The sequence below is a fragment of the Chionomys nivalis genome, chromosome 13 (assembly GCF_950005125.1).
Source record: "Chionomys nivalis chromosome 13, mChiNiv1.1, whole genome shotgun sequence".
NCBI lineage: Eukaryota > Metazoa > Chordata > Mammalia > Rodentia > Cricetidae > Chionomys > Chionomys nivalis.
In genome coordinates this window covers 38,327,571-38,352,910 of record NC_080098.1, presented here as the reverse complement: position 1 = coordinate 38,352,910, position 25,340 = coordinate 38,327,571, and the positions used below count along the sequence as shown (strand labels likewise).

General features: G+C 36.9%; 1 protein-coding gene across 1 annotated transcript in view; it reads left to right on the top strand.

Moving 5' to 3' along the window:
- Sugct (succinyl-CoA:glutarate-CoA transferase) overlaps positions 1 to 25,340 on the top strand; it is a 704,072-nt gene that overhangs the window by 79,971 nt on the left and 598,761 nt on the right. Inside the window, exon 7 of the mRNA XM_057787829.1 lies at positions 14,912 to 15,003. Within this exon, the coding sequence (XP_057643812.1) occupies positions 14,912 to 15,003 (92 nt within the window). The remainder of the gene's footprint in view (positions 1 to 14,911; positions 15,004 to 25,340) is intronic.

Genomic DNA, 25,340 nt, shown 5'->3' with positions numbered 1-25,340 from the left:
ATTTAAATGCTCATAGCTCTGAAGAAATGGTTCAACGGAATTTATCATTTCAAGTGAAAGGAAAAGACCTTATTGGGACTTCTGGGAGGATTTGGCTTTTCCTCCCTGGGGCTTGGAGAATAAGTAGATTGGTACATGATTCATGCCAAAGATATTTAGAGAGCCAGAGGATGTCTGAAGGACTGTGGTTTGGGAAGCCACTGTAGTCCTGCTGATATTTCCCGTGGATTGGGGTGAGAAAGAAAATAACATTGTGTGCCTTTGGTCTGTCCAAGAGAACAGAGTAGAAGGGAACTGGTGTGCTGATGCTGCCCAGGGTTTAAGACAGATTACACGTGACCAGCTGGGAAAGGAAGAGAGCCATCAGGATAGAGATTCTTGCCATTCAAAATCTCTGTTGGTGAAGTGAGGGAGAACTTTCAGGTTCTAAGAGAAGCAACACTAGATCACAGAGGTAGGAGCAGCCAAGACCTTTATTCCTTCCTTCCTGACTAAGGAGATGGTAGAGTCTGCTTAGCAAAATAGTGTGCCATGTGGAGCTGAGCTCTGCTACTGTTGGTCACTAATGGTTTTTCTGAAGTGCCATTGATTTTCTTGGTAGTTTAAAACTGTGAATTAGTGGAATAAACTACTAGAAATGAAATGATTGCCTCCTGGTTTCTGTGTTGGATGCTTGTTTCCCTCTTGAAATTTTGTTTTAGGGACTAGACTTGAGGAACAACTTTGGTTGTAGTCTCCTACTCACTTCATAAGTTCACTCTTACTTTCTCATCAAATGATACTCCTGTTGTTGCTGTGAAGGTCAGAAACATTGAGAGGCCTAATAATGTCTTATTGTGTTTTTAAAGATACTTATTATTTATCGTGTGGTTTTGGGCATGGGGCATGCCACACCATGCATATAGAGACCAGAGAAGAACTTGCAGGGCTTGGTTTTCTCCTTCCATCATGTGAATCCTGGGATTCAGGCTCTGTATCAAGTTCTGTACATACAGCTGGTCCTCCTGTATTGTTTTAAGGTTGTTAGGCCCTCTCTTCAGTCTTACATGTTTTTTTTTTTTTTAAAAATTGCTTTTATTGAGACATGAAATTCTAGTGCAGATAAAATGCGAGTTCTTAGATTAGTGTGTGTGTGTGTTGGGGGGTGAGCAGGGACAGCAGGTGGTGATATGATCCAGTGGTAGAGTGTTTGCTTAGTATGTGTGAGACCCATCACTACCCATCACTAGAATACAAAGAAAGAAAATCCCCAAATACTCACAACAAAAATCAAATACTAACAACAAAACACAATAGCTTTCATATTTTTGTAACTTTGAGGAAGTTATGTAACTTTTCTAAACTGTAAATTTCTCCTCTGAAAATTTTAAATTTGTGTGGATTTAATGGATTAATATATATGAAGTGTTTGATATCAGGAAACATGTTTAGGAAAGGGTAGGTCTTTCTTTTATGTGATGACATCTCCTCTCCCTCTCCTCTTATAGAGATAAATTAAAAGGATTTTAGATGCATGTGTGGTGGTTTGAAAAAAATGGTCCCTGTAAGTCCAAAGGGAGTAACACTATTAGGAGGTGTGGCCTTGGTGGAGTAGAAATTGTGTCACTGGGGGTGGGCTTTGAGATTTCAGATGCTCAAGCCAGGCCTAGTGTCTCTAGCTTTTCCTGCTGCCTGCCCTCCAGATGTAGAACTCGCAGGTCCTTCTCTAGCACCATGTCTGTCTGCATGCTGCCGTGCTTCCCACCATGATGATAATCGCCTAAATCTCTGAACCTGTAAGCCAGCTCAATTAAATGTTTTCCTTTATAAGAGTTACTAAGGTTATAGTGTCTCTTCACAGCAATAGAAACCCCACCCAAGACCGCTTGTTAGTATTGCTTGCAGAGTAATTTATTAAACTATGCAACTGGATGTACAGACACTTTTGTATTATACTTTTTTCTAGTTTGCTCACTATTACTGTGATAAAGCGCTGTGCCTAAAAGCAACCCAAGGGAGGAAAGAAAGTTCCATGTTAAAGTCTGTCATTGAGGGAAGCCAAGGAAGAAATCATGGAGGAATACTGTTTGCTGACTCCCTTGAAGGCTCATGCTTAACTAAACTTCTTACACATTTTAGGTCGATCTGCCCAGGAATGGTGCTGCCTCCAGTGTGTTGGTCCTTCCTAATCTATTAACAGTCAAGAGAATCCCCTGCAGTTATGCCCACAGGCAAATTTGATCTGGACCATTTCTTATTTAAGATTCCCTTGTTAGATGACTGGGTTATCTCAAGTTGACAGTTAAAGCTAGTAACTAGGACATTTTTGCATCTATCTATCTATCTATCTATCTATCTATCTATCTATCTATCATCTATCTATCTATCTATCTATCTATCTATCTATCTATCTCATCATCTAGACTAGGCTGACCTCAAACAGACAATAAAGTACTGGGATTAAAGACATGTACCACCATACCTAACCTGAATTTTTATTTTAATTTTAAATGAACTATACAGATTACAGATATTTTACCCCTTTGCCTTTAAACATTTCAGTTTATATTTCATAACACCAAGGATTTCTGTCATGTACAGTGCAATATCCAAGTCAGAAAATTAACATTGAAATAATAGTATGTAATTTTAAGTATTTAAAAAAATTCTTTCTATTTAAAAAATTTATTTATTATTTTTGTTTTGCATAAACACCTGAATGCCAGAAGAGGGCATCAGATCCCATTTCAGATGGCTGTGAATCACCTTGTGATTGCTGGAACTGAACTCAGGACCTCTGGAAGAGCAGCTATAGCTCTTAACCACTGAGCCATCTCTCTAGCTCAATTTTAAGTAATTGATAGATAGAACTGATTGATATTTTGTCCTTTAAAGCTAAGGAAAATATAAAATTTTAATCTAATTCAATTGTTATGTCTTCATCTCCTTTATTTTAAGTTTTCTTTGTAGTTCACGACATTGGCGTTTTTGAAGAGTCAATTATTTGGTAGGATGTCTCTCAATTTGGCTTTCTTTGATGTTTCCTCAGGAATGAGTTTTAAGTACTGTGGGAATCACATCTCAGGAAGATATGTTCAGTTCCTCCCAGTGGGTGATATCAGGAGGCGTGTGGTCTGGTTAGTCCTATCGCTAGTAGCGATGTGATTTCCATCTAGCCTGCCAGGATTCTTGACCACAGTTACCCCCATACCTCTATTAACGGATATTGTGTTGTGGAAGCACTTTAAGATGTGTAACTGTTTTAGACTCCTTAGACCTTTATTCACCAGTTTTATCATACATTGAATATTTTTTTCCTTTTTTGAGATAGGGTCTTTGCACATTGCCCCGACTGTCCTGAAACTCACTATGTAGATTGGGATGGCCTTGAACTCACAGAAATCATACTGCCTCTGCCTTTCAAGTGCTGGGATAAAAGGTGTGTACCACCACAACCAGTGAAGATTCTTGTATGAATTACTATTACTATGATTAACTATCGTGTTTCTAATTCCATTGTTCTCCTTGTATCTATTATCTGGCTTTCTACTACTAGAAAGAGACTTTGCTTTTATGTTATGAAAAATGCATAAAAATGTGGACTCTTAAAGTCATATTTAATTAATAGGTTATATTCTGTAGCTGTCATTTTTCAAGGCTCAAATTTTCACAAATTTGGTAATTGGGAACATCTTTTTCTCTCTCAAATTATTTTATGTGTATGGGTGTTTTGTCTGCATGTATGTCTGTGCACCATTTGCATTCCTGTGAAGCCCAGAAGAAAGTGTTGGATACCTGGAACTAGAGTTAAAGATGGTTGTGATCTGTCATATGGGTTCTGGGACTTGAACCTGGGTCCTCAGGAAGATCACTCAACACTTTTTTTTTTGCACATAGTTTTTTAGGTTTGTCCACACTATGCTGATGCTGTACTCAATGCCCCTTGGTTCTCCTGAGTGGAGAAACTAGGTTCTCATCACTCAGTGTGTTTATTTGTAACTGCAAGCTTTTAAGCCTTCTATCAGCGGGTCTATGCATAATGGATTTTACCAAGACTGTTATATGTCATTATTTTCCCTTGGCTTCATGTTAGTTCTCTGAAATTTAATGTCACTGAGAGCATTTGGAGGGATTGCTTACCAAATTCGCACTGTGCAAAAGATTTCATTACTCTCAAGTATGGCCTTTTCAGGGATTATTTTACTTGGTGTTTTCTTTCCTTTTACTTTATTGTTTCACTTATTTATTAAATAAAGATGTATATTTGTCCCTAATTGAGAATTTTCCTCTTGGCAGTGGAGCAAGGCCAAAGGTGATTCTTATTAACTTATTACTCATTTGGATCATCCATTTATCTGGATTTGATTTGAGATGATGTTTAGTCTTGCTTTGTAAAGAGGTCTGTACTGAGTATTTTTGTGTTCGTTGCCTAGACTGTCCTTTCAAAGGCTGACGTAGTGCTGCTATTTGGGGTGTGGGAATCCAGCTATAAGGAGTTGGTTTATGTGGGAGTCTGGCTGGACTTTTATTTTCTTTTCTACTCAATGTTTGTTTTCTGTTTCTGTCATTTAAGATTTGATTTTTCCCTTGAAGTGGAAAAAGACGTTACAATGCTAACTTGTTTTATTTTCTAGTGAGTTTATGATGCGTCTATCAAACTGTGAGCTGAATTCTTCTTAGAGAAAATAATAAAGTTTGCAATATGAAACTGACTACTGATAGGTTTTTAAATCGTGGAAATATGTCCAAATTCATAGTTGGAGGACAAATTCTGTTTCTTTTCATCATATCACTGTGGTTTCTAGTAGCTTTCCCCTCCATTCTTGAATATGGCTTTTAGAATTTAGACTCATCTGTGCACGTGCATATGTGTGCATTGGCATGGCATGAGGACTTTCCATGATGGAGTCCATTTAGATAATTAGAGTTTTAAGGACTCTTTGTTTTCTTTCCTTGAAAAGAACCATAGTTAAGACAATTTTCTTGCTATTCAATCTCCACAACTCCTGTCAGTTGTATGAAAACATTTTTGAAAGTTTATATGAAGAATATCATAGCCATGTAAGGAATATGATAAGACACACAATATACACAGTTAGATGACAAAGTAGTAAGTTTCTGCTGTCTACCTGGTATGATGATATAGTTGAAAAAATATATGTACATAAAACAACTGTGAAACAAAAAGTACTTTTATCATTAGTAAATTGGATATGATAAAACAAACGGTAATTTTGTGATAAAGGCAGGATGCTGTTTGCTACACCATCCAGTTTGTTTTCTGTTTTTCTGAAGTGGGAACATATGCTTGTTAGCATGATGTTTCCCGTGTTTTAAGTGTTTTGCAATTAACCAGTCAATTCTAAGGCTGCTTCCGATAGAAACTGGTGATCTAATTTTAAAGGTTGTTCACAGATAAACCACATTAATCATAATTTTAAAGGTTGTTCAGAGAGCAAACCACATTAATCACATGTTTGGTCTTTGAACAATGTCCAAATTGTTGGTTTTCTTGATCACAGTTTTGTTCCAAATATTATATAAATTGTTGATTTTCATGGAAATATTTTGTAAAATATTACTCATAGTCATGAAAGACAACAATTTAATAACTGCTTACAGGACCTTGGTAAGTAGTGGTGTGACCTTAGGTAATCCACTTAGTTTCACCATTGTTTTCTCATAGTTATTAAAATGGGACAATGAAATGTATTCCATGTAATTAGTAGGAACATAAATGAGATGGCTATGAAGCATGAGTGTGGTTCCTTGAAATAGCAAGTACCCTTGTCATTATACTTTTATAACCCTAACTTGCCTCCTTGATTTAAGTTTTCTGATATTGGTTTGTGTGTTTGTTGCATTGGAATCCTGCTGAAGTGTTTATAACAGGAGGGAGAAAGAGAGAGAGGGAGAGGGAGAGATGGATATGACTGTAGAAAGACACACCTATTAAGCTGAAGATATGGTTGTGGAAAAAAATTACAAACAGGAACCTTTCTACAATGCTAATAAGAAAGTTGAGCAAAAACCCACAATATGGAATTTTGGTCCCCTCCTCTGATCACATGTCTCAAGAAAAGCATGACGAAGGAAGTACTCACAAAACAAAGAACAAGCACCAGGAAAAATACTTTCTAGAGAGCTTGCCCCGAGTTTGTTTCTGAACTCATAATCCCTGTATAGTACAGAGTGGCTAAGAGTAGAGAATGAGCCCTGCTCCTCAGATGGAGATCCAGACTGGGAGCTTGACATCTCAGCGTGAGTTTGGAGTTTGCTGCTGAGGCTCTCATGTTGAGTGTCACTTAACATCTTTGGGACTCATCTTTCTTATCTCTATGGTGAGAACTTTTGGCTAAAATCTAATTCATATCTAATACTACTTAGTGTATTTTCATTTTATTTTATTTGTTTTTTGGTGTACTTTTAGAGATACAAAATTCAATTAACATACCATTTTAGAATTTTTTATTATTATTGTCTTACATATTATTCTGAAAAAGTGATAAGAAGTATAGAGTATAGTGTAATGAATCTTCAGTGCCCAGTTTAATAATTCATGACTTGTAGTGGCATTTCAATTGTATTTTAATAAATAAAGCTTGCCTGAAGATCTGAGAGTAAAACAGCCCCATTGATCAGCCTTACAGACCAGGTTATGGTAACACACACCTTTAATCCCACACTAGTTTGCCATAGAAACCATGTGGCACATACCTTCAATCTATTATGGATCTTCCACTGCATTGTATAAGTTAAATTCAGAATTCACATAATTTCCTTCCTAATTATCTTAGAATATATGCTATAGAAAATGACTATTTCAATTCTCAGTAAGACTGTCGAGTCGGGATGTCTCAGCTTTACTATCTGAGTTCTACCCCTGGAATCCACATGGTGGCAGGAGCGAGCCAAAGCAACTGGACTCCACAAAGACCCTGTGGCAAGCATGCATGGAACTCTCTCTCTCTGTCTCTGTCTCTGTCTCTGTCTCTCTCTCTCTCTCTTTCTCTCTCTCTCACACACAAACACATTCACATACACAAATTTAAAGCCTAAATACTGAATGTACTTATTACACATGAATAAAAATAGTAATTAATATAGTTAAGCATGTAATTGCCATTCAAATTACTCTCTCTAAAAGCTGAAAATTGAGTTGAGATTCAAAATTAGGTCAAATATTCTCTTTACCTCACAGCTCCTTCCCAATTTTCATTTCCCTTGTGATTTTCTTAATTTTCTCTTTTGTCCTGTCATTATTGTGTTCCTATGATGTTTCCATTTTTTAAAAGTAGTAAATAGACAAATCTGTAAGAAAGTATCCAGATTTTTATTTGTGTTTTCTTTTTGTCAAGAATATTTAATAGAAAATGATGGCTGTTTTTCTAAGTATCACATAATGATCTCTTTTTGTGAAGGTGGAAGTTATTAATAATGATTGCCTATGATTATTATCAATAATGGTTACCTATATCTATTAATTCAGTAGGAAAAACATAGAAATGGGCTTTAACTCTGCCATGTTTTATTCACGGTTTGTAATGCTAGGGTCTCAGTTGGTAAACTGCTCGCTATGCAAACATGAGTACCCAAGTTTAAATCCTTAGAACCCACATGAAACTCAGGGCAAGGTGGCTTGTGTCAGCAGGACCAGTGCTAGGAGATCAGTCAGTATGGAGACAGACAGATCCATGGTGCTCTGAAACCACTCAGCCTCACCAACCAGTGAGTTCCAGGTACAGTGAGGGAACCCATCTCAAAGAATAAGGTTTAGGTGACTTAGTAAGACATCCGACCTTCATCTCTGGCCTCCAGATGTGTACATGTAACGCACGCATGTACACACCTGTTTTATCATCAACTACTTGAATACTCTTGGTATAGGCTTCTCAGTGAAGGTTGGGTAGATGCAAACGTTTCCCCTCAGTTACTAATCTTCACAATATTAATTTATTCTCTAATATATAACAATTGCTATGAGTGATTAAAATTTCATTATGAATCCACAGAATTTCATACACTTGATGTATTTAAATCCACTGCAGTTTGGATATTCTCTATTCCCAGGCATTTTCAATGGGTAGAATACAGGCATTTAAATAAAACATTAAAAATACTGAGTCTATTTTCTTATTTTAATTAAAAGTGTGTGTGTGTGTGTGTGTGTGTGTGTGTGTGTAGGACTACGTGTTATGGCATGCATGTGGAGGACAGAGGGGAATTTGGGGGAATCAATTCTGGCCTTTCACCATTGAGGCTGGGTCTCTTCTGTTTCTGTTGTGCTGTCTCTTCCAGACTAGCTGGCCTGTGAGCTTTCAGGTGTTTCTCCTATCTCTACCTCCCATCTCACAGTGGGAATGTTGGTGTTACAAATGCATATCACCCTAGAACCCAAGTCGGCAGGCTTTCTTTAAAAGTGCTATTACCTGCTGAGCTATCTTTCAGATCCTATTATCATTTTAATTCTCCACACTATAAAACAAATAAACAACCAGGTGAGAAAAGAAGCGAAGTGCAGATATCTATATACATTGACATACTTTATTATTCATCACAAACTATTTTATGGCCTTATGCTCTTCCAGTGATAGTTTATTGTTAGAATTTCTGCAGCTTTTGGAATATTAGTATTACTTATCTAACCATATCAAAATATTTATATTTCATTTTTATGTTTGCTACTGGCAAAGGTGTACCCATCTTTGAAATGTCTTTCTTTCTTATCCCTAACAGTCTGTCACTGACCTGCTCTGTGTCTTGGAATCAGATACCAGATAGTGGAGATGGGGAAAATGGGTAAAATAACGTAAGCAGAGGGCCAGAGGAACTAAAAAAAGCTGTTTATGTCTGGAGAACAACTATACTGAATGCAAATAGTTCTGGGGTGTGTCAAAAATAAGATATATGGAATGGCAAAGTGGCTGCATCATAAAGAACCCAGCATAACATGTTAAGGACTATTATTATTTTAAGCCTTTGGATATTGAACAAGAATTTTAGTATGGAAACACCTCATCAGATTTTGGGAAGTTCTTTGTATCAGGTGAAGATTAAATTGAGGCAGGTGAGCAGTAAGTGAGGGCATAAGAGCTTAGATAGATGTTGGAGATATCTGGAAGGTCAAATAATCAACCAGGAATTACTGGTCAGTTTGATACGAGCAAGGAATAAAAGAAAAGAGTTGAGGGCAACTCAGGTTACTTGATTGTGTGTATGCTGAGGTGTGTTTTTCTTTAAATGCGATGGTGAAGATATGAAAAGGAACAATTTTGATTAGTGGTCTGTGAGCTGGAATGCCATTTCTGTATAGGGCATCAACAGTTTGTAGTCCCTCAGAATTTTGGACAGAGATGTCAATGCAAACACAAGTATACATAAATACCTTTATATTCAGGAACTCATATTTGTGTCCAAATCTCAGCTCTGCTGTAATACTGCCTGAGTGTGTGATCATAATCATAGCAAATGACTCAATTTTTGTTTCTTCTTCTTCTTCTTCTTCTTCTTCTTCTTCTTCTTCTTCTTCTTCTTCTTCTTCTTCTTCTTCTTCTTCTTCTTCTTCTTCTTCTTCTTCTTCTTCTTCTTCAAATGGGAATGACACTTCCTAACTTCTGAAATATTTTTTGTATGAAATAAATGATCTAATTAAAAATTCCTTGCAGTGACATTACCCTTTTGGGCATAGAGGTTGGCAATACCTTGCTTTTTCTACCATCTCAGCCTTTAGATGCTTGGATCATAGGTACACACCGCCTTTCCTTGCAGTTGTATACTCCCTGCGCTTTATAGAGATCACTGGCTCCTCACAAAGCAAGGATAAGGCAGGGTCTGACAAGAGGCCACTGAAATCACCTACATGAGTGATGCTTCATTTTGTTCTCTCTCCTTTTGTTATCATCAGGCTAGAGCCCCATTCTGAAGCCTCAAGCTGCCCTTTGGCTGTTCTCTTTCAGGAGAGCTGGATTTGAGCAGGTGTATATAAGTACTGAGTGCCACTTACATGCTGAGCCGGCCCCACGCAGTCCAGGAACGGGCTCTATGAGCAGCATTCATTCAGTTACGTTCTTCTGGGCTGTGTGCTGAGCCTCAAATCAATTTGTCAAAGGGTTTTGTGACTCCCCAAAGGGCAAGCATTGGTAGAGAGGGTATTGACACTGTGAGGTTTCGCAGAGTTACAGAGAGCATGAGTGCCCATGTTAGTGCTGCTTCCTAAGATCGTGAAGGAGAGGAGGAAGACGTGAAGCGGAACACTATTAGGAAGACACCAGTCAATGCAACTAGGACTACACGTTTACTCACATTCTCGGCCTGCAAGCTTTACTTCATAGAAGCCACAAGATGGCGAGCTTGTTCCTCACAGTGAGAGTAAGTGGGGTCGGGAGTGGGGGAGAGAGGAGAGAAAGGAGAGAGAGAGAGAGAGAGAGAGAGAGAGAGAGAGAGAGAGAGAGAGAGAGAGAGAGAGAGAGAGAGAGAGAGAGAGAGAGAGAGAGAGAGAGAGAGAGAGAGAGAGAGAGAGAATAGTGTGCTTTTCTACAACTGCCCTAATTCCAACAGAAAAAGAACTGATAGTTTCATTTTCCTGTTAACTTTGGATCATAAGCACACTTGTTTCTGAAATTGTAAAAATAAAAACAAAACCCAACTGTTTAAGTTTCATACTCAGATAGTTATTGGATTTTTCAGCAGATAATTAGTTTTCACATTACCAACAGGAAATTTAATTGTCAATACTATTGTCAAAACTGTTGATATTATTAATAGCATTTAAATAGTTAAGTATTAGGTGAAAAGACAGAATAATTTTTTGGCACACACACATTTACATGTGTACATACACACGTATATTACTTTTTTTTGAGACAGGGTCTCTCTATGTAGCCTTGGCTGTTTAGGAAATCACTTGTAGGCCAGGTTAGCCTCAAGTTCACAGAGATTAGCCTACCTCTGCCTCCCAATTGCTGGGATCAAAGATGTGTACCACCATACCCAGCTGTATTATATAATATTATTATTGCCACATTCTTTTGTCCAACGAGCAGTATTAAGTTCTAACTGTAAACAAATTTTTCCATTTTTATGTATGTCAGACAATTTAATTTAAATATTTAGGATATCTATTTTTATTACTTTGACTTACCTCAAGGCAGGGTTTCTTATGCTATTCTAAATATTGTATGAAAGAATGTAAGCTCGTGTATTATTGATGAGTTAATATATATTTATTGACTGATGATGTTTAATGTTCAATGTGAAATTCACTTTGCTTATGCTGTGCAGTCAGTTGAATTTTGACAGTAAATGTGTGAGATAAATGTTTGTATTATCATTTAGGCTCAGAAAAATTAAATGAATTGTTGGTGCTTTAATAGTTGGCAGAACCATAATTTGAATCCAGATTTCTTCAACTCTAAAGCTCACTCTCTTTTTCACTGTGCTTACTGTCTCCAGTGTCACTCTATGTATTTCTTTACTAGAAACATTGGGAAATGACAATTTAATTAGGGGATTTGTGTTTCACTCGTTATGAACTGAACAAAAAGAATTTATATCACAAGGCAGCTGTTGTGATTTTATTTTATAAACCGTTCAATTCTCTCCGGAGCTTATTTCTCTGCAAGGTCATCTAAAAGACTCCATTTAGAACTGTGCCAATGGTGAGAGGCCTTAAGTTACTCTCAGTTGGGGATTTGGATTTTCTGCTTTTCCTGAGGTTGAGCTCATTGAGACATCATCCTTCTCGTGACTCCTGTTGAGCTCACAGTGGCTTAACAGGCACAGAGTTTCTGCTGTATGCCAGCAGCTATGCTGTGCCCCAGGATGCTGGCCCATGCTGCAGTGACATTGCAGTGAAGACTGAACCCTGCGCTACTGTTCCACTAACAGAGGCTAACTAGCTGCCTTGAAATCCATTGACTTGGACTTGGAGGAACTTTTCGGATTTCTTCATGGAGACTGCTGACTTGTACTTAGTTTATTTTATTATTATGATCTCTTCATAAGTCCCCTCACCCCACTTTTTTAAAGCTCTAAAGAATACTGGTTTAGAAACTATCAGTTTTGATTTTGAAATTAATGGAAAACATCTTTTTATTTTTAAACGTGATCGAGGACATCCCAGTTTTTTTAAACTGTGTTTTTCTTTTATACAATAGTGTCATTGGAAGATAAGATTGTCTATAAATAGTGATGATTGAAATGAGATGATATGCTTATTACAAATTTGCTCTATTTTTTGTTTGAAAATTTGCATAATAAAGCACAAGGAAACATATGGCACATTTTTTTTTCCATTAATGATGAGGCATATCAGCCAAACTTGTTGGAAATACCAGCACTTTGGGAAATATTGAAGCAGGAAAGTTGAGAGTTCATGGCCTCTGGGACTATAGAGTAAGTTCTTTTCTTAAGATCCAGAAGCGCAAACAAGCAAAGAGACAAATATCTTTTACTCTTTAACTATTTTAATATCTTAATATTACCTCTTGTTTCATGTGAGGATTTTTATAGACTTTTATTTCTAACAGAGATAATTATGGCAGCAGATATGTTTGGGTGGATTAACTAATGGTTAGACCATGTAAGCACTCACTTCTTTTGCTTCTTTATTTATAGATTGATCTTGAAACACTGATTATTTTTAAATAATAAATATTTATTCCTCCACTAACTGTCATCAAACATTACTAGAGGCTGAGGATACAGCGTCAATCTAACAGAAAACATTCCCAGAGGTTGCATTTCAGCATGAAGGAAACAATTGTAATCAATAAACAATTATATTACACATCTTTGAGGTTAAGAGTTATGAACACAAATTGCATAAAGGGAATTAAAATTTGATGTAGGCTGCTTTCTACAAAGGACCACTAAGGGAGTTCTTTTTTTCTTTCCTTCTTGCTAAGCAAATATTAAAGTCGAGGACTGGAGGGAGGGAAGGAGGGAATGATGTCTGGTGAAGCAAGTCCCCGGGCGACCCCTTCTAGATATTTACAAAGCATGGTATGTATTTGTTCATTCTCTGGGTAATAAATGGAATTCGGAGATGCAATCCTAACTCTCCTATCATAACCTTTAGGATTAAACAATAAGAACCCAAGACAGAAAAAAGGAGAAAAGGTTACTCATATTCTCTTGATTTTTGTCTTCCCTTCTGAACAAAAAAGTCAGAAAGAAAAATAATGTACTTAAAATAGCACTGTTAGGTGATGAAATTGTTTTATTTATAGCTATTTTTTTTTAGGTAGAGTCTAGCAATGTGGCTCAGGCTAACCTCAACATCTGGGTTTTCCTTCCTTGGTCTCCTGAATGCTAGGGTTACAGGGATGCACTGTGCTACCATATTCCTGAAACATGTTCAGTTTTGCTTGTTTTGTGGGTGGGTGGGGGCTAATTCTGAAGCAGAGGCCATTGAGGAATGCTGAGTACTAGTTTACTTCCCATGGTTTGCCCAGTTGGCTTTTTTTTGGGGGGGTGGAAGGGGGGACATTTCGAGACAAAGTTTCTCAGTAGTTATGGAGCCCGTCCTAGAACTCGTTCTGTAGACTAGACTGGTCTGAACTCATAGAGATCCTCCTGCCTCTGCCTCCCGGATCCTGGGATTAAAGGCATGCGCCACCACTGTCTGGCCAGTTGGCCTCTCTCTCTCTCTCTCTCTCTCTCTCTCTCCCTTCCTCCCTTTCCTCCCTCCCCCTCTCTTTTACTCTTCCTCCATCCCTTTCTCCCTTTCTCCCTTTCTCCCTTTCTCCCTTTCTCCCTTTCTCCCTTTCTCCCTTTCTCCCTTCCTCCCTTCCTCCCTTCCTCCCTTCCTCCCTTCCTCCCTTCCTCCCTTCCTCCCTTCCTCCCTTCCTCCCTTCCTCCCTTCCTCCCTTCCTCCCTTCCTCCCTTCCTCCCTTCCTCCCTTCCTCCCTTCCTCCCTTCCTCCCTTCCTCCCTTCCTCCCTTCCTCCCTTCCTCCCTTCCTCCCTTCCTTCCTTCCTTCCTTCCTTCCTTCCTTCCTTACTGTTTTTGTTGAGCTATACATTTTTCTCCACTCTACTCCCCTCTCTTCCTCCCTTCTTCCCGTCTACTCTCTCCCATGACCCCCATGTTTTACTCAGGAGAGCTTTTTTTTTTCTTTTTTCTGTGTAGATCCATGTATGTCTCTCTTAGGGTCCTCTTCATTGTCTAGGTTCTCTGGGGTTGTTGATTGTACAATATGTAGTTTTAAAGTTTGTCACTTATAATTTATTTGCTTAGTTGAAAATATGTTAGCATAATCTTGGGAAGTGCACTTTGCTCCCCTGTGTGTACTGTCACACGGAAGAAGAGCAGGTAGTGTCTAGTGAGGCCTTGGAGCTGAGCTAAAGTGGTGTAAGTGGAGGCCTAAGGAGAGAGGAGGTGAAGACTGGCAGATGAAGTTTGTGCCCCATGTAAAAGGGGGGCGGTTACTTAACTTTGCTGCCTTGGGAGAGTATGGGATAACATTGGTTATCCTTTCTGACTTTTAAAACAAGTCAGTAATTGCATTTTTGCTTTTTTGGTTTCTCAATGTAACTCTGAAACTCGCTCTGTAGACCAAGCTGGCCTCGAACTTAGAGGTTCACCTGCCTCGGCCTCCTGAGTGCTGGGATTAAAGGTGTGACCCACTACCACCTAGCTAGGAATTGTCTTGTGTGCTATTTTTATTTTATTTTTTAAATTGTTGTCAACTAAATAAAATCATTTCAAAATGTTCTAAAGGCCAAACAAAACATTCCTGAAGGTAGTATGTGGCCAGCAATGCAACAGGTTTTTGTTTTCCATAGTATAGTTATACACTAGTTATTTCTTACAGTTTCCATCAAGGTGTCATACAGATCTAATTGGAAGAATACTGCACAATTTCTGGAGGTGGATGGTTTTTAGCACACTTCCTTACCCCGTGTAGCACTGAACATCTGTTCTTGTTGCAGGATATGGCCAGACGGGGCCCATGTCTCAGAGGGCAGGCTATGATGCTATTGCCTCTGCTATGTCGGGCTTGATGCACATTACAGGGCCCGAGGTAGGTATTCTTAGAATATTCTTATTTATTTTTCTTATACATGCCAGAAATAAAATATTCTTCATTAAGTTAACCTTGAATGAATTTTGGAAAGAAACAGTGAATGACTTTATTAAAATACAGCGTAAGTGTGATTCTTGTAAATGAACTGAAGCTTAAATGTCAACTTGAGTTCATGGAAAAGAGAAAGTCTTTTTATTGATAGCATGTGATGAAGCCCTTTTCATATCTTTTTGTATTATGCAAGCATAATCACCTATTAGTGACTTTAGAAATGTTTCTTCTTCAAAAGAGAGTGGCTGACTAGATGTAGAAATCTTTTCTGTCAGAGTACTAGCCTGAATTTAGTAAGGATACATAGGAGACACTTTCTTTTTCACCCAGAATATTTTAGGTAGTCATGTGTTTGAAAATTGGTTACTTAAGTGACAGAAATAGTTTTGTCTGACTTGCCATTTGTATCACAGTCTGAATTATTTGATAATATAGCCCCCTCTCAATTGACAGTGTGTTGTGGGGTTTCTAAAAGAATGCAGGTTTCCAAATGTGTTAGATCAGAGCAAAGACTTTTTGGGGAAAATGGCATGGACATTATTAACATAAAACAAAAGTATAGTTTGAAAGCCTAGTAGGTAAAATTAAAAGGCATCCGTTTCTAAACAAGCAGGGTTGGTAGGTTTAAAAACCTTTTACAGCAGGTGTTCCTCCTCTGAGCTACTTTTCCTAGCTAACTCTAGGCAGATCACTGCACCGCTAGGATAAACCGAGGCAGAGTGACCTCTTTTATAATCTTTCATTTAATTCAAAGCAGCTGTGAGGTTTTAATGCCTTCAGATACAAGGCATCCCTTTGTACTTTTATCTTCTGATGTTTCATTTTTAGTCATAGAAAAAATGTATGTAGCCCTTCCTTAAAATAACGTGGGGATCGGTTTTCTTTTTGTTCATCGAGAGAACAGAGCATTGACATATCTCTCTTTGTTCAATACCTAGGCTCCACTTGGTAAAGATGTTATTATTGTTAGTAATTTTGTTTAAAGGCACTGAACTCAGTTGGGAATATGTGAAAACATTTGGGACTTATCAATCCTTAATAAGGGCTAAGATGAATGAAAAACTACCAAGGTGACAAACTTCTGGGATTCTATTGGTGAACTGCACAAATTCTGATAGGGTAGCCACATAGTATATGCTCGGCCTTATGACTTCCAACGTTTACTTTCTAGTTAGCTTACAAAGCAACACATTTTCATTTTCATTTTCACAATACTTTATTTTAGTTGTTTTTCCTCACCTGCTCTTCTCACTCCTACCCACTTTACCACAGTATCCATATATATTTATAGGTATTTAATGTAATTTTAGGTAAATAAAACTATGATTCTTTATGACTTTTTCCAAATATTCTTATTCCTACTTTTAGTCCCCTCTCCCTCTTCTGTTGTATTGACTATATTCCCATTTTCCCAACTAATATCCCATTTCTCCCCACTTTCCCTTTCATACCAGCACCATACTGCTGGTCCCTTCTCTAATGCCTTCCCCACTATGGTACCTTTTGACTTTCCTGCTTTTTGTGCTTGCTCCAGATTGTGGTCTCACATCTGACGATGTTGGAGCTAGGAATCATATATAAGAGAGAACACGTGTTATTTGTTGCTCTTCTCTGTATTGCCTCTGTCAATGTAATATTTTTCCTACTTCCATCCATTTACTTACAAATTTCATAATTTAAGTGTTCCTTGCCGCTGAATAATAGTTCATAGGGTATGTGTGCCACATTTTCATTACTCGTTCATCAGCTGAAGGGCATTTGGACTGCGTCCATTTCCTAGCTATTGATTTCAGAGCAATGATGGGCATGGTTGAAGAAGTATTGCTTTTGTTGAGTCCTTTGAGCATATGCCAGAGAGTGGTATAGCATGATAGATTCATTTTTAGTTGTTTGAGGATTCTTTGTATTAATTTCCAGAGTGGTTATGCTAGTTTGTATTTCTACCTACAGTGAATGAGTGTCCCTCTCCCCGACATCCCCCTTAGCATTTATGACTGGTTGTTTTCTTGATTCTTGCCATTCTCACTGTAGTAAGATGAAATCGCAAATTTGTTTTGATTGCGTTTCTTTACTTGCTAAGGTGCTGAACATCTTCCGAAACATTTCATAGCCACCAACATTCTTCTTTTGAGAACTCTGCATAAGAACACTTGAGTGGGTCTTTTCTTTTTACTTTTTTGAGTTCTTTATAATATTCTGAATATTAATCTTCTGTCCAATATGTATCTGGCAGTTTCTTTCCTACTCCTTTAATTGTTTCCTAAGTTCTGAAGAAGGTTTTTAGTTTTATAAGACCCTGCATGTCAATTGTTGTTCATAATTTCTTCTCAAATGGAGTACTGCTCAGAATGTTCAAAAGAACATTTTAGGAATTAAAATAGAGCTACACCATTTTTCACTATTCACTTTATTCTCTTGAACTTCTCCCAACTACCTGACCTCCCATCCCCCTTACTAATTCTCAAATTCATGTCTCCTTTTCTTTATTTTTTATAAATATGCAAATTTGTTTATATGTAATATATATGTTTCATAAAATACATAAACACAGCCTTTTGAACCTGTTAAGTGCTGCTTGTATGGATTTGATTTAAGGGCTTACCACTTGTTATTGGATAACTAATTAAGAGGCTAATAGCTGAGGAAATCTAATCCTCCCTCCTTCAGCAGTCATTAATTGACTGTGGTTTTTTTGGTGTAGAAATGTGGATCTGTGAAAGTTCACCCTCTTCTGTTAGCACACTTATTGATGTTGCTATTTTCCTGGTCTGGCTTAGGTAGCCTTATGTTTGTAGTATCATGGGTGTATCTACCCTGTCATTTCTAAGAGGTATCATCTTAGAAATGGAGTTTCTAAGATGCAATATCTATATCTGTATCTATATTTATATATCATAGCAGATTTTCTGGTCTCAGGCTCATACTAAACTACCAGCTTCTCTTGTGCAATGTTTCATGAGCCTCAGATACAGGAATTATGTTATAGATGTCTTCATTAGGGCTGGGTATCCCATGATATGTTGTCCTCTACATTTTAAACAGTTTGATTTTCTGTACTGATCTCACCTGCTGCAAAGAGAAGCTTCTTTGAGGGATTCAATACAGATATATCCGCAGATATAAGAATATGTATTTAGAAAGCAGTTAAGAAGTATTCTAGTCTAGTAAAGTGAACATTGTTTTGTTCTCCTCTGAGATCCACAATCTCACTATGGGCAGCTGTCCGAGTTCTAGAACCAAGCATGATCTCCTTCACTTTGAGCGAGGCTTAAGATGATTAGAGAGCTGTTGATTACTACCAAGATGTGGTTGTCAGTTTTGGACCGTTAGAAGTATGCTGCTGTGCTGGTAATTTTGGTTCATAGGCAGTCCTGCTGGGTAGGATTTTCGTTAGTTCCTTCCCTTGGCATTTTTAACATCACCTTCTAGTACTGTGAAAGCTAGTCCCCAGGGAGAAGGTTATCAGACCCAACTTGAATCTTCTGAGTCTTGTGTTTGAAGTACATGGAATCTTTAGCAACAGGGACTTACTTTCAACCTGTGGGAGGCAACAATCAAAACCTATGTAAGCTTTATTTACTTATTTATTTATATTGTAGGAGTATTGTTGACTCTTATATGGGAAAACTCCATTTAACTCTTTTATGCACACATATAACTTTTCTACAATAATAGGTTTCTATGTCTTTTTCAAAGGTCTTTAATGATTTATCCTTTCCCATAGTCCCTCTTCCATGCTCTCCTCATCTCTGCCACCTCAGTTTAAGCCTTACTTTTTCATTATTCCTCTTTAACCCTTTTATATGAGTGTTTTCTGTCTCTCCTCATTAAAAAGCCCTCTCCATGTCTCCATTTCTAATAATAATTTCTATTATTTCTATAATATATCTATTTCTATTATTATGGGAATTATGGTTATTCAAATTTAAACACATGTATCTAAAGATTTAATGCTAGCACCCATGGATAAGAAAAAAATGTAATATTTTTCTTTCTGGATCTGGATTACTTTACTAGAATGATTTCTTTTGGCTCCCTCCATTTACTTGTGAATTTAATAATTTTATTTTTCTTAATATCTGAATAATACTCCATTGTGCATCTATAGAACATTCCGTTTTGCATTTCTCTGTTGATGGACATCTATGCTGTTTATGCCATGACTGTTGTGAATAGAGAGCATCAGTGAACATGGATGGGCAGATCTCTTTAGGGTAGAATATGGAATCCTTTTGGCATATAATAAAAAGTGGAATAGTTGAATGGTAGATACATTTTCAACTTTTTGAGGAACCTACACACTGATTTTCATAGTGGATGCATGAGTTTGCATCTCCTTTCCACCATCCACAGTTGCATTTGTCATGATTTTATTTTATTTTTTTAACTTAGCTATTCGGACTGAGATAAGATGGAATCTTAAAGTGGTTTCAGTTTGCACTTCTCTGCTGGCTAAAAATATTGAACATTTTCAAAAGTGTTTCTCAGTCATTTGTATTTCATATTTTGAGAACTCTGTTTAACTCTTTACCCAATTTTTAAATTGATTAATTTTTTTATTTTTTCAAATTTTTTGCTTCTTTATTTATTCTAGATACTATCATTCCATCAGATATATAGCTAGTCATTTTTTTCATTTTATGAATTTCCTCTTCATTGAGTAATGGTGCACTTTGCTGTACATAAACTTATTTTCCTGGAGTCCTTTTACAACATCTTGGGTCTTGATGCCTGTGCTATTGGGGTCCTGTTTAGGAAGTCCTTTCCTGTGACAATGAGTTCAGGCATATTTCCTACTTTCTCCTCTATAAGGTTTAGGGTATCAACTCTTATATTGAGATCCTTTGTTTATTTGGAATTGGGTTTTGTGCAGAGTGATAGACATATTTTTTAAAATATTATTTTTAATATTTCACTTTACATTCTATTCACAGTTTTCTCATCCCTCCTCTCGTCTCCTTCACCCCCACTTTCCAGCCTACCTCCCATCCACTCTTTCCAACAAGTAAGGGCTTCCATGGGGAGTCAACAAAGACAGGCACATTAAGCTAAGGCAGAACCAAACCCCTCCCCTTTGCATTAAGGTTGAGCATGGCATCCCACCTTAGGGAACCAGCTCCAACAAGCTAGTTCATGCACCAGCGATAAATCCTGGTTCTAATGCCAGGGTCCTCTCAGATAGTCCAAGCTTCATCATGGTGTCCCATATATAGAGGGCCTAGTTTAGCCTTGTGGAGGCTCCACAGCCATCAGTCTAGAGTTCATGAGTTTCCACAAACTTGGTTCAGCTGTCTCTGTAGATTTCTCCATCATGATCTTAACCTCCCTTGTTCATATATTCCCTCTTTTCTTTCTTTGACTGGATTCTTAGAGGTTGGCCTGGTGCTTGGTTGTAGATCTCTGCATTTGGTACTGAGGACTGTTTATGGTAGAGAGGATGTGGAGTCAGGGGAACACTACTCCATTGCTGTTGGGAGTTCAAACTTGTATAGCCACTTTGGAAATCAATATGGCAGTTTCTCAGAAAATTGGGAATCAGTCTAGCTCTGGACCCAGAGATACCACTCTTTTTTTTTTTTTTTTTGGTTTTTCGAGACAGGGTTTCTCTGTAGCTTCCAGAGATACCACTCTTGAACATATACCCAAAGGATACTCAATCATACACAAGAACACTTACTCAACCATGTTTATAGCAGCATTATTTGTAATAGGCAGAACCTGGAAACAACCTAGGTGCCCCTCAACTGAAGAATGGATAAAGAAAATGTGGTACATTTGCACAATGGAGTATTACTCAGCTGTAAAAAAAAAATGACATCATGAAATTTGCAGGTAAATGGATAGAACTAGGAAAAAACCCATCCTGTGTGAGGTAATCGAGACTCAGAAAGACAACTATGGTATGTGCTCACTCATAAGTGGATAATAGATGTAAAGCAAAGGATAATCAGGCTACAATCCACAGTTCCAGAGAAGCTAAGTAACACAGAGGACCCTAAGAGAAACACATGGATTACCCTGGAAAGGGAAATTAGATGAGATCTCTTGTGTAAACTGGAGCAAGAGGGGGCAGTAAAGAGGAGGGGAAGTGGGGTGAGAACATGAGGGAAAAGGATGGTCGAGGGAAGGAAGAATGGAGTTGGGGAGCAATGAAAGAGAGATCTTGATAGAGAGAGTAACTATGGGGCTAGGGAGAAACCCGGTACTAGGGAATTTCTCAAGAATCTACAAGGATGATCCCAGCTAAGACTACTAGCAATAGTGGAGAGGGTGTCTGAACTGGCCTTATCTGGTAATCAGATTGGTGACTATCCTAACTATCATTATAGACCCTTCATCTAGTAACTGATGGAAGCAGATGCAGAGAGATCTTTTTATTCTTTTACACGCAGCTATCCTGTTTGCTTACCATGGTTGAAGATGATGAGTTTTCTTCAGTGTATATTATTGGTTTCTTTTACAAAAATCTTGTGAACATATAGAAACGTTGGTTGATATTCTGTCTTCAATTCTATTCCAGTCATCATTGTGCCTGTACCATGCTAAGTTTAGAGCCACACTAAGGCTCTAAGTTATGATTTGAAATTAGGTGTGGTGATACCTCTGCGTTATTCTTTTTGTTCAGAATTGCTTTGACTCCCTTGAGTATTCAATATTTCTATGTGAAATTCAAGTTTTTTTTGTTTTGTTTTGATGAAGAACTGCTTTGTAATTTTGATGGGAGTAGATTCCTTTAGGAAGAATGGCCACTATCACTGTATTAATTCTGCCAGCCCATGAGTATGGGAGGTCTTTCCATTTTCTGGTATCTTTTTCAGTTTAGTTTTTTGGTGTCTTGAACTTTTCATCAAACAAGTCTTTTACTTTCTTGATTATTTCTATTCCAAGATAGTTTTGAACTAGTTATGAATGTTGTAGTTTCCTTGATTTCTTTCTAGCTGTGTTGGTCATTTGTATATAGACAGGTACTGATTTTTTGTGTATTAGTTTTCATCCTGCTAGTTTGCTGAATATATTAGCTTTAGAAGTTTTTTATTGTAGTATTTAGGGTCTTTTACATATAGAATATTATATGCAAATAAAGATGCATTAACTTATTTCTTTCCTATTTATATCTCCTTTAATGCTTTTCACTTGTTTTATTACTCTAGATAAGCAAAATGCTGAACAAGAGCGGGGAGAGTGGATATCCATTCCTTGTTTCTGATTTTTTTATGAAATACCTTCAGCGTTTCTCCTTAGGGTTATGTTAATTATGGGCTTCCTAAACTATGTCTCCTCTATCCCTCTTCCTTCTAGTATTTTAATCATGAATCAGTGTTAGGTTTTGTCAAAGTCCTTTCCTGAATGAAATGAGATGATCTTGTGTTTATTTATGTGGTAGATTATGCTTTTTTATTTATATATGTTGGACCATCTCTGTATTCTGGGGTGAAGTCTACTTGATTATGATAGGTGATATTTTTATTTTCTTTAATCTGGTTTTACAGTATTTTATTGAGAATGTTTTCTTCTGTGTTTATTGGTGATATTAATCTATAATATTTATCAAGTCTCTGTCATGTTTTATTATTACAGCAATTCTGACTTCATAAGAGAATTTGGAAATGTTCCCTCCTTTTCTATTTTGTTGATTACTTTCATAAGTTTTGGTATTAGTATTTTAAAGTTATACAGAATTCTTCACAGGATTCATCTGGCTCTGGGCTTTGTTTATTTACGATATTTTTAATTACTGCTTCTATTTCATAAATGTATCTTGTTCTTTTAGGCTATCTCGTTTGGTGGAATATAAAAATTTTAAAGTATGTTCTTATGGTTCTATGAATTTTTTTGGAGTCTGTTAACATCTCTTTCTTTTCATCTCAAATTTCATTTTTAATTTTTTTAATTTATTTTTATTGAGCTGTACCTTTTTCTCTGCTCCCCTCCTTATCTTTCCCCTCCCCACTTCAACCCTCCCCCAAGGTCCCCATGCTCCCAATTTACTCAGGAGATCTTGTCTTTTTCTACTTCCCATGTAGATTAGATCTATGTAAGTCTCTCTTAGTGTTCTCATTATTGTCTAAGTTCTCTGGGATTGTAGTTTGTAGGCTGGTTTTCTTTGCTTTATGTTTAAAAACCACCTATGAGTGAGTACATTAATTTGCACCCTTTCTTTTGGCTAAATATTTGTCAATCTTGTTACTATTTTCAGTGTACTAGCATTTTATTTTATTGATCTTTTGTATTTTTTTTTCATTTCAGTTTCAGCCCTGACTGTTATTATCCTTTTTCACCTACTTTTTAGGGTGTTGATTATTTTTGTTTTTCTGACTTTCAGGTATAGCGTTAAATTATTTTTTGAGATCTCTCAAATCTTTTAATATAGGAACCCAGTGCTATATACTTGCTTCTTATGACTGCTTTCATTGTGTGTTTTATTTATTTATTTTTCAATTGTAGGAAAAAGAGCTAGTAACCGCCATGCTTCTCCAACTTTGGCTCACTATTGAGTTGATTAACTTCCATGAATTAGTGTGCTTTCTGTCTTGTCTGGTGTTCAGATAAAATGGAGCATGTGATTTTGATGTTTCTGCATTTGAGATTTGTTTCATGTTTCATTTGATGGGAACTCTCATGGGCTGCTGAGAAGAATGTGTAATCTGTGGGTAAAATTTTTTGTATATGTATTAGGTCCATTTAATTTTTCGATGTCATTTAACTCCAGAGTCCCTTTATTTATTTTTTCAGTTCTTTTTCAGATAATTTCTTTATTGGTTAAAATTCGGTCTTGAAACTCTAACCTCTGCCACTGTTTTGGGGTTTATCTGTGGTGTTAAGTCTAATAGTATTTCTTTTATGAAAATTGGCTGCTATTTTTGGTGCATATATGTTAGGATTGTTATATCCTATTCTTGGACTTTTTCATCAATGAGAGGATATAAGTGTTTCTCTCATCTAATTTGTTGTGGTTTGAAGCCTGTTTTTTCAAATGATTAGAATCATTTCTTGATTCATCTGATTGTAATATTTTTCCATCTTTTTCTCCTGTAGTAGTGTGTATCATTGGTCATGAGGGTTGTGTCTTGAAGGTAGCAACAAGATGGATCTTGTTTTCTGATTCAATTTGTTAGTTTGTATATCTTTGTTGGGATGTTGAAAATAAAAAATGATGTTATTATTGAAAAACATGTATTAATTTCTGTCCTTTTATTGCTGTTGTGATTGTCTATTAGATCTCTTTAATTCAATGTTCTGAAATTGGTTACTTGTTCCTTGTGCGTTTGTAGGTGTATTCAACCTATTCTTCAGGATTAAGTATTTTTTTTGCATTATCTTCTGTAGAGTTGGCTTAGTGATCCTAATTTCCTTTAATATCATTTTGTTTTGAAATTTTTTCCTTTCTCCTTCTATTATGACTTATACCTTTATTAGATATAGAGGTCTGGGATGATTCTTTGACCTCTCATAAGTCATAGAACATTGGTCCCATTTGCCTCCATTGCAAAATCTGCTGTGATTTTGATGGCCTGCTCTGTATGTGAGAGTTGATCTTTTTCTCTTGCTACTTTCAATATCCTTTCTTTGCAATGCATATTTAATGTTTTGACTGTTATGTGCTATACATAGTTTCTTTTCTGCTTCCCTCTCATTGTTACTCTCATTGCCTCTTGGATCTTGAGAGACATCTTCTTTCATGTATTAAAGAAGTTATCTTGTGTTGTTTTGTTAGAAATATTTTCTGTGCCTTGGCCTGGTTCTCTTCTTTTTATGCCTATTATTCATAGGTTTGGTCTTTTAAAAATTTTTTTATTTTCAAAACAGGGTTTCTCCATAACTTTGGAGCTTGTTTTTTTTGTTTTTTTGTTTTTTTGTTTTTTTGTTTTTTTTTGGTTTTTCGAGACAGGGTTTCTCTGTGGTTTTGGAGCCTGTCCTGGAACTAGCTCTTGTAGACCAGGCTGGTCTCGAACTCACAGAGATCCTCCTGCCTCTGCCTCCCGAGTGCTGGGATTAAAGGCGTGCACCACCACCGCCCGGCGGAGCTTGTTATACTAGTTTTTTTTCCTTTCTGTTCTTCCTTCTGCTGTTTTCACTCTAAAACAACATTTCATCCAACAGGAGAAAAATAGTGTTTTAACTCTTTTCTGGAAGATTAACATATTTAAATCAGCAGTTCATTTATTATTATTTTCTTTAAATAAAATATGTAAAAAGAACTTCAGATGTGTTTATAAAGATTTCTTATTTTATTTAACTTGGTTTAGGTTGGCTTGAATGCCTCTTGAGAAATATACAGCGGT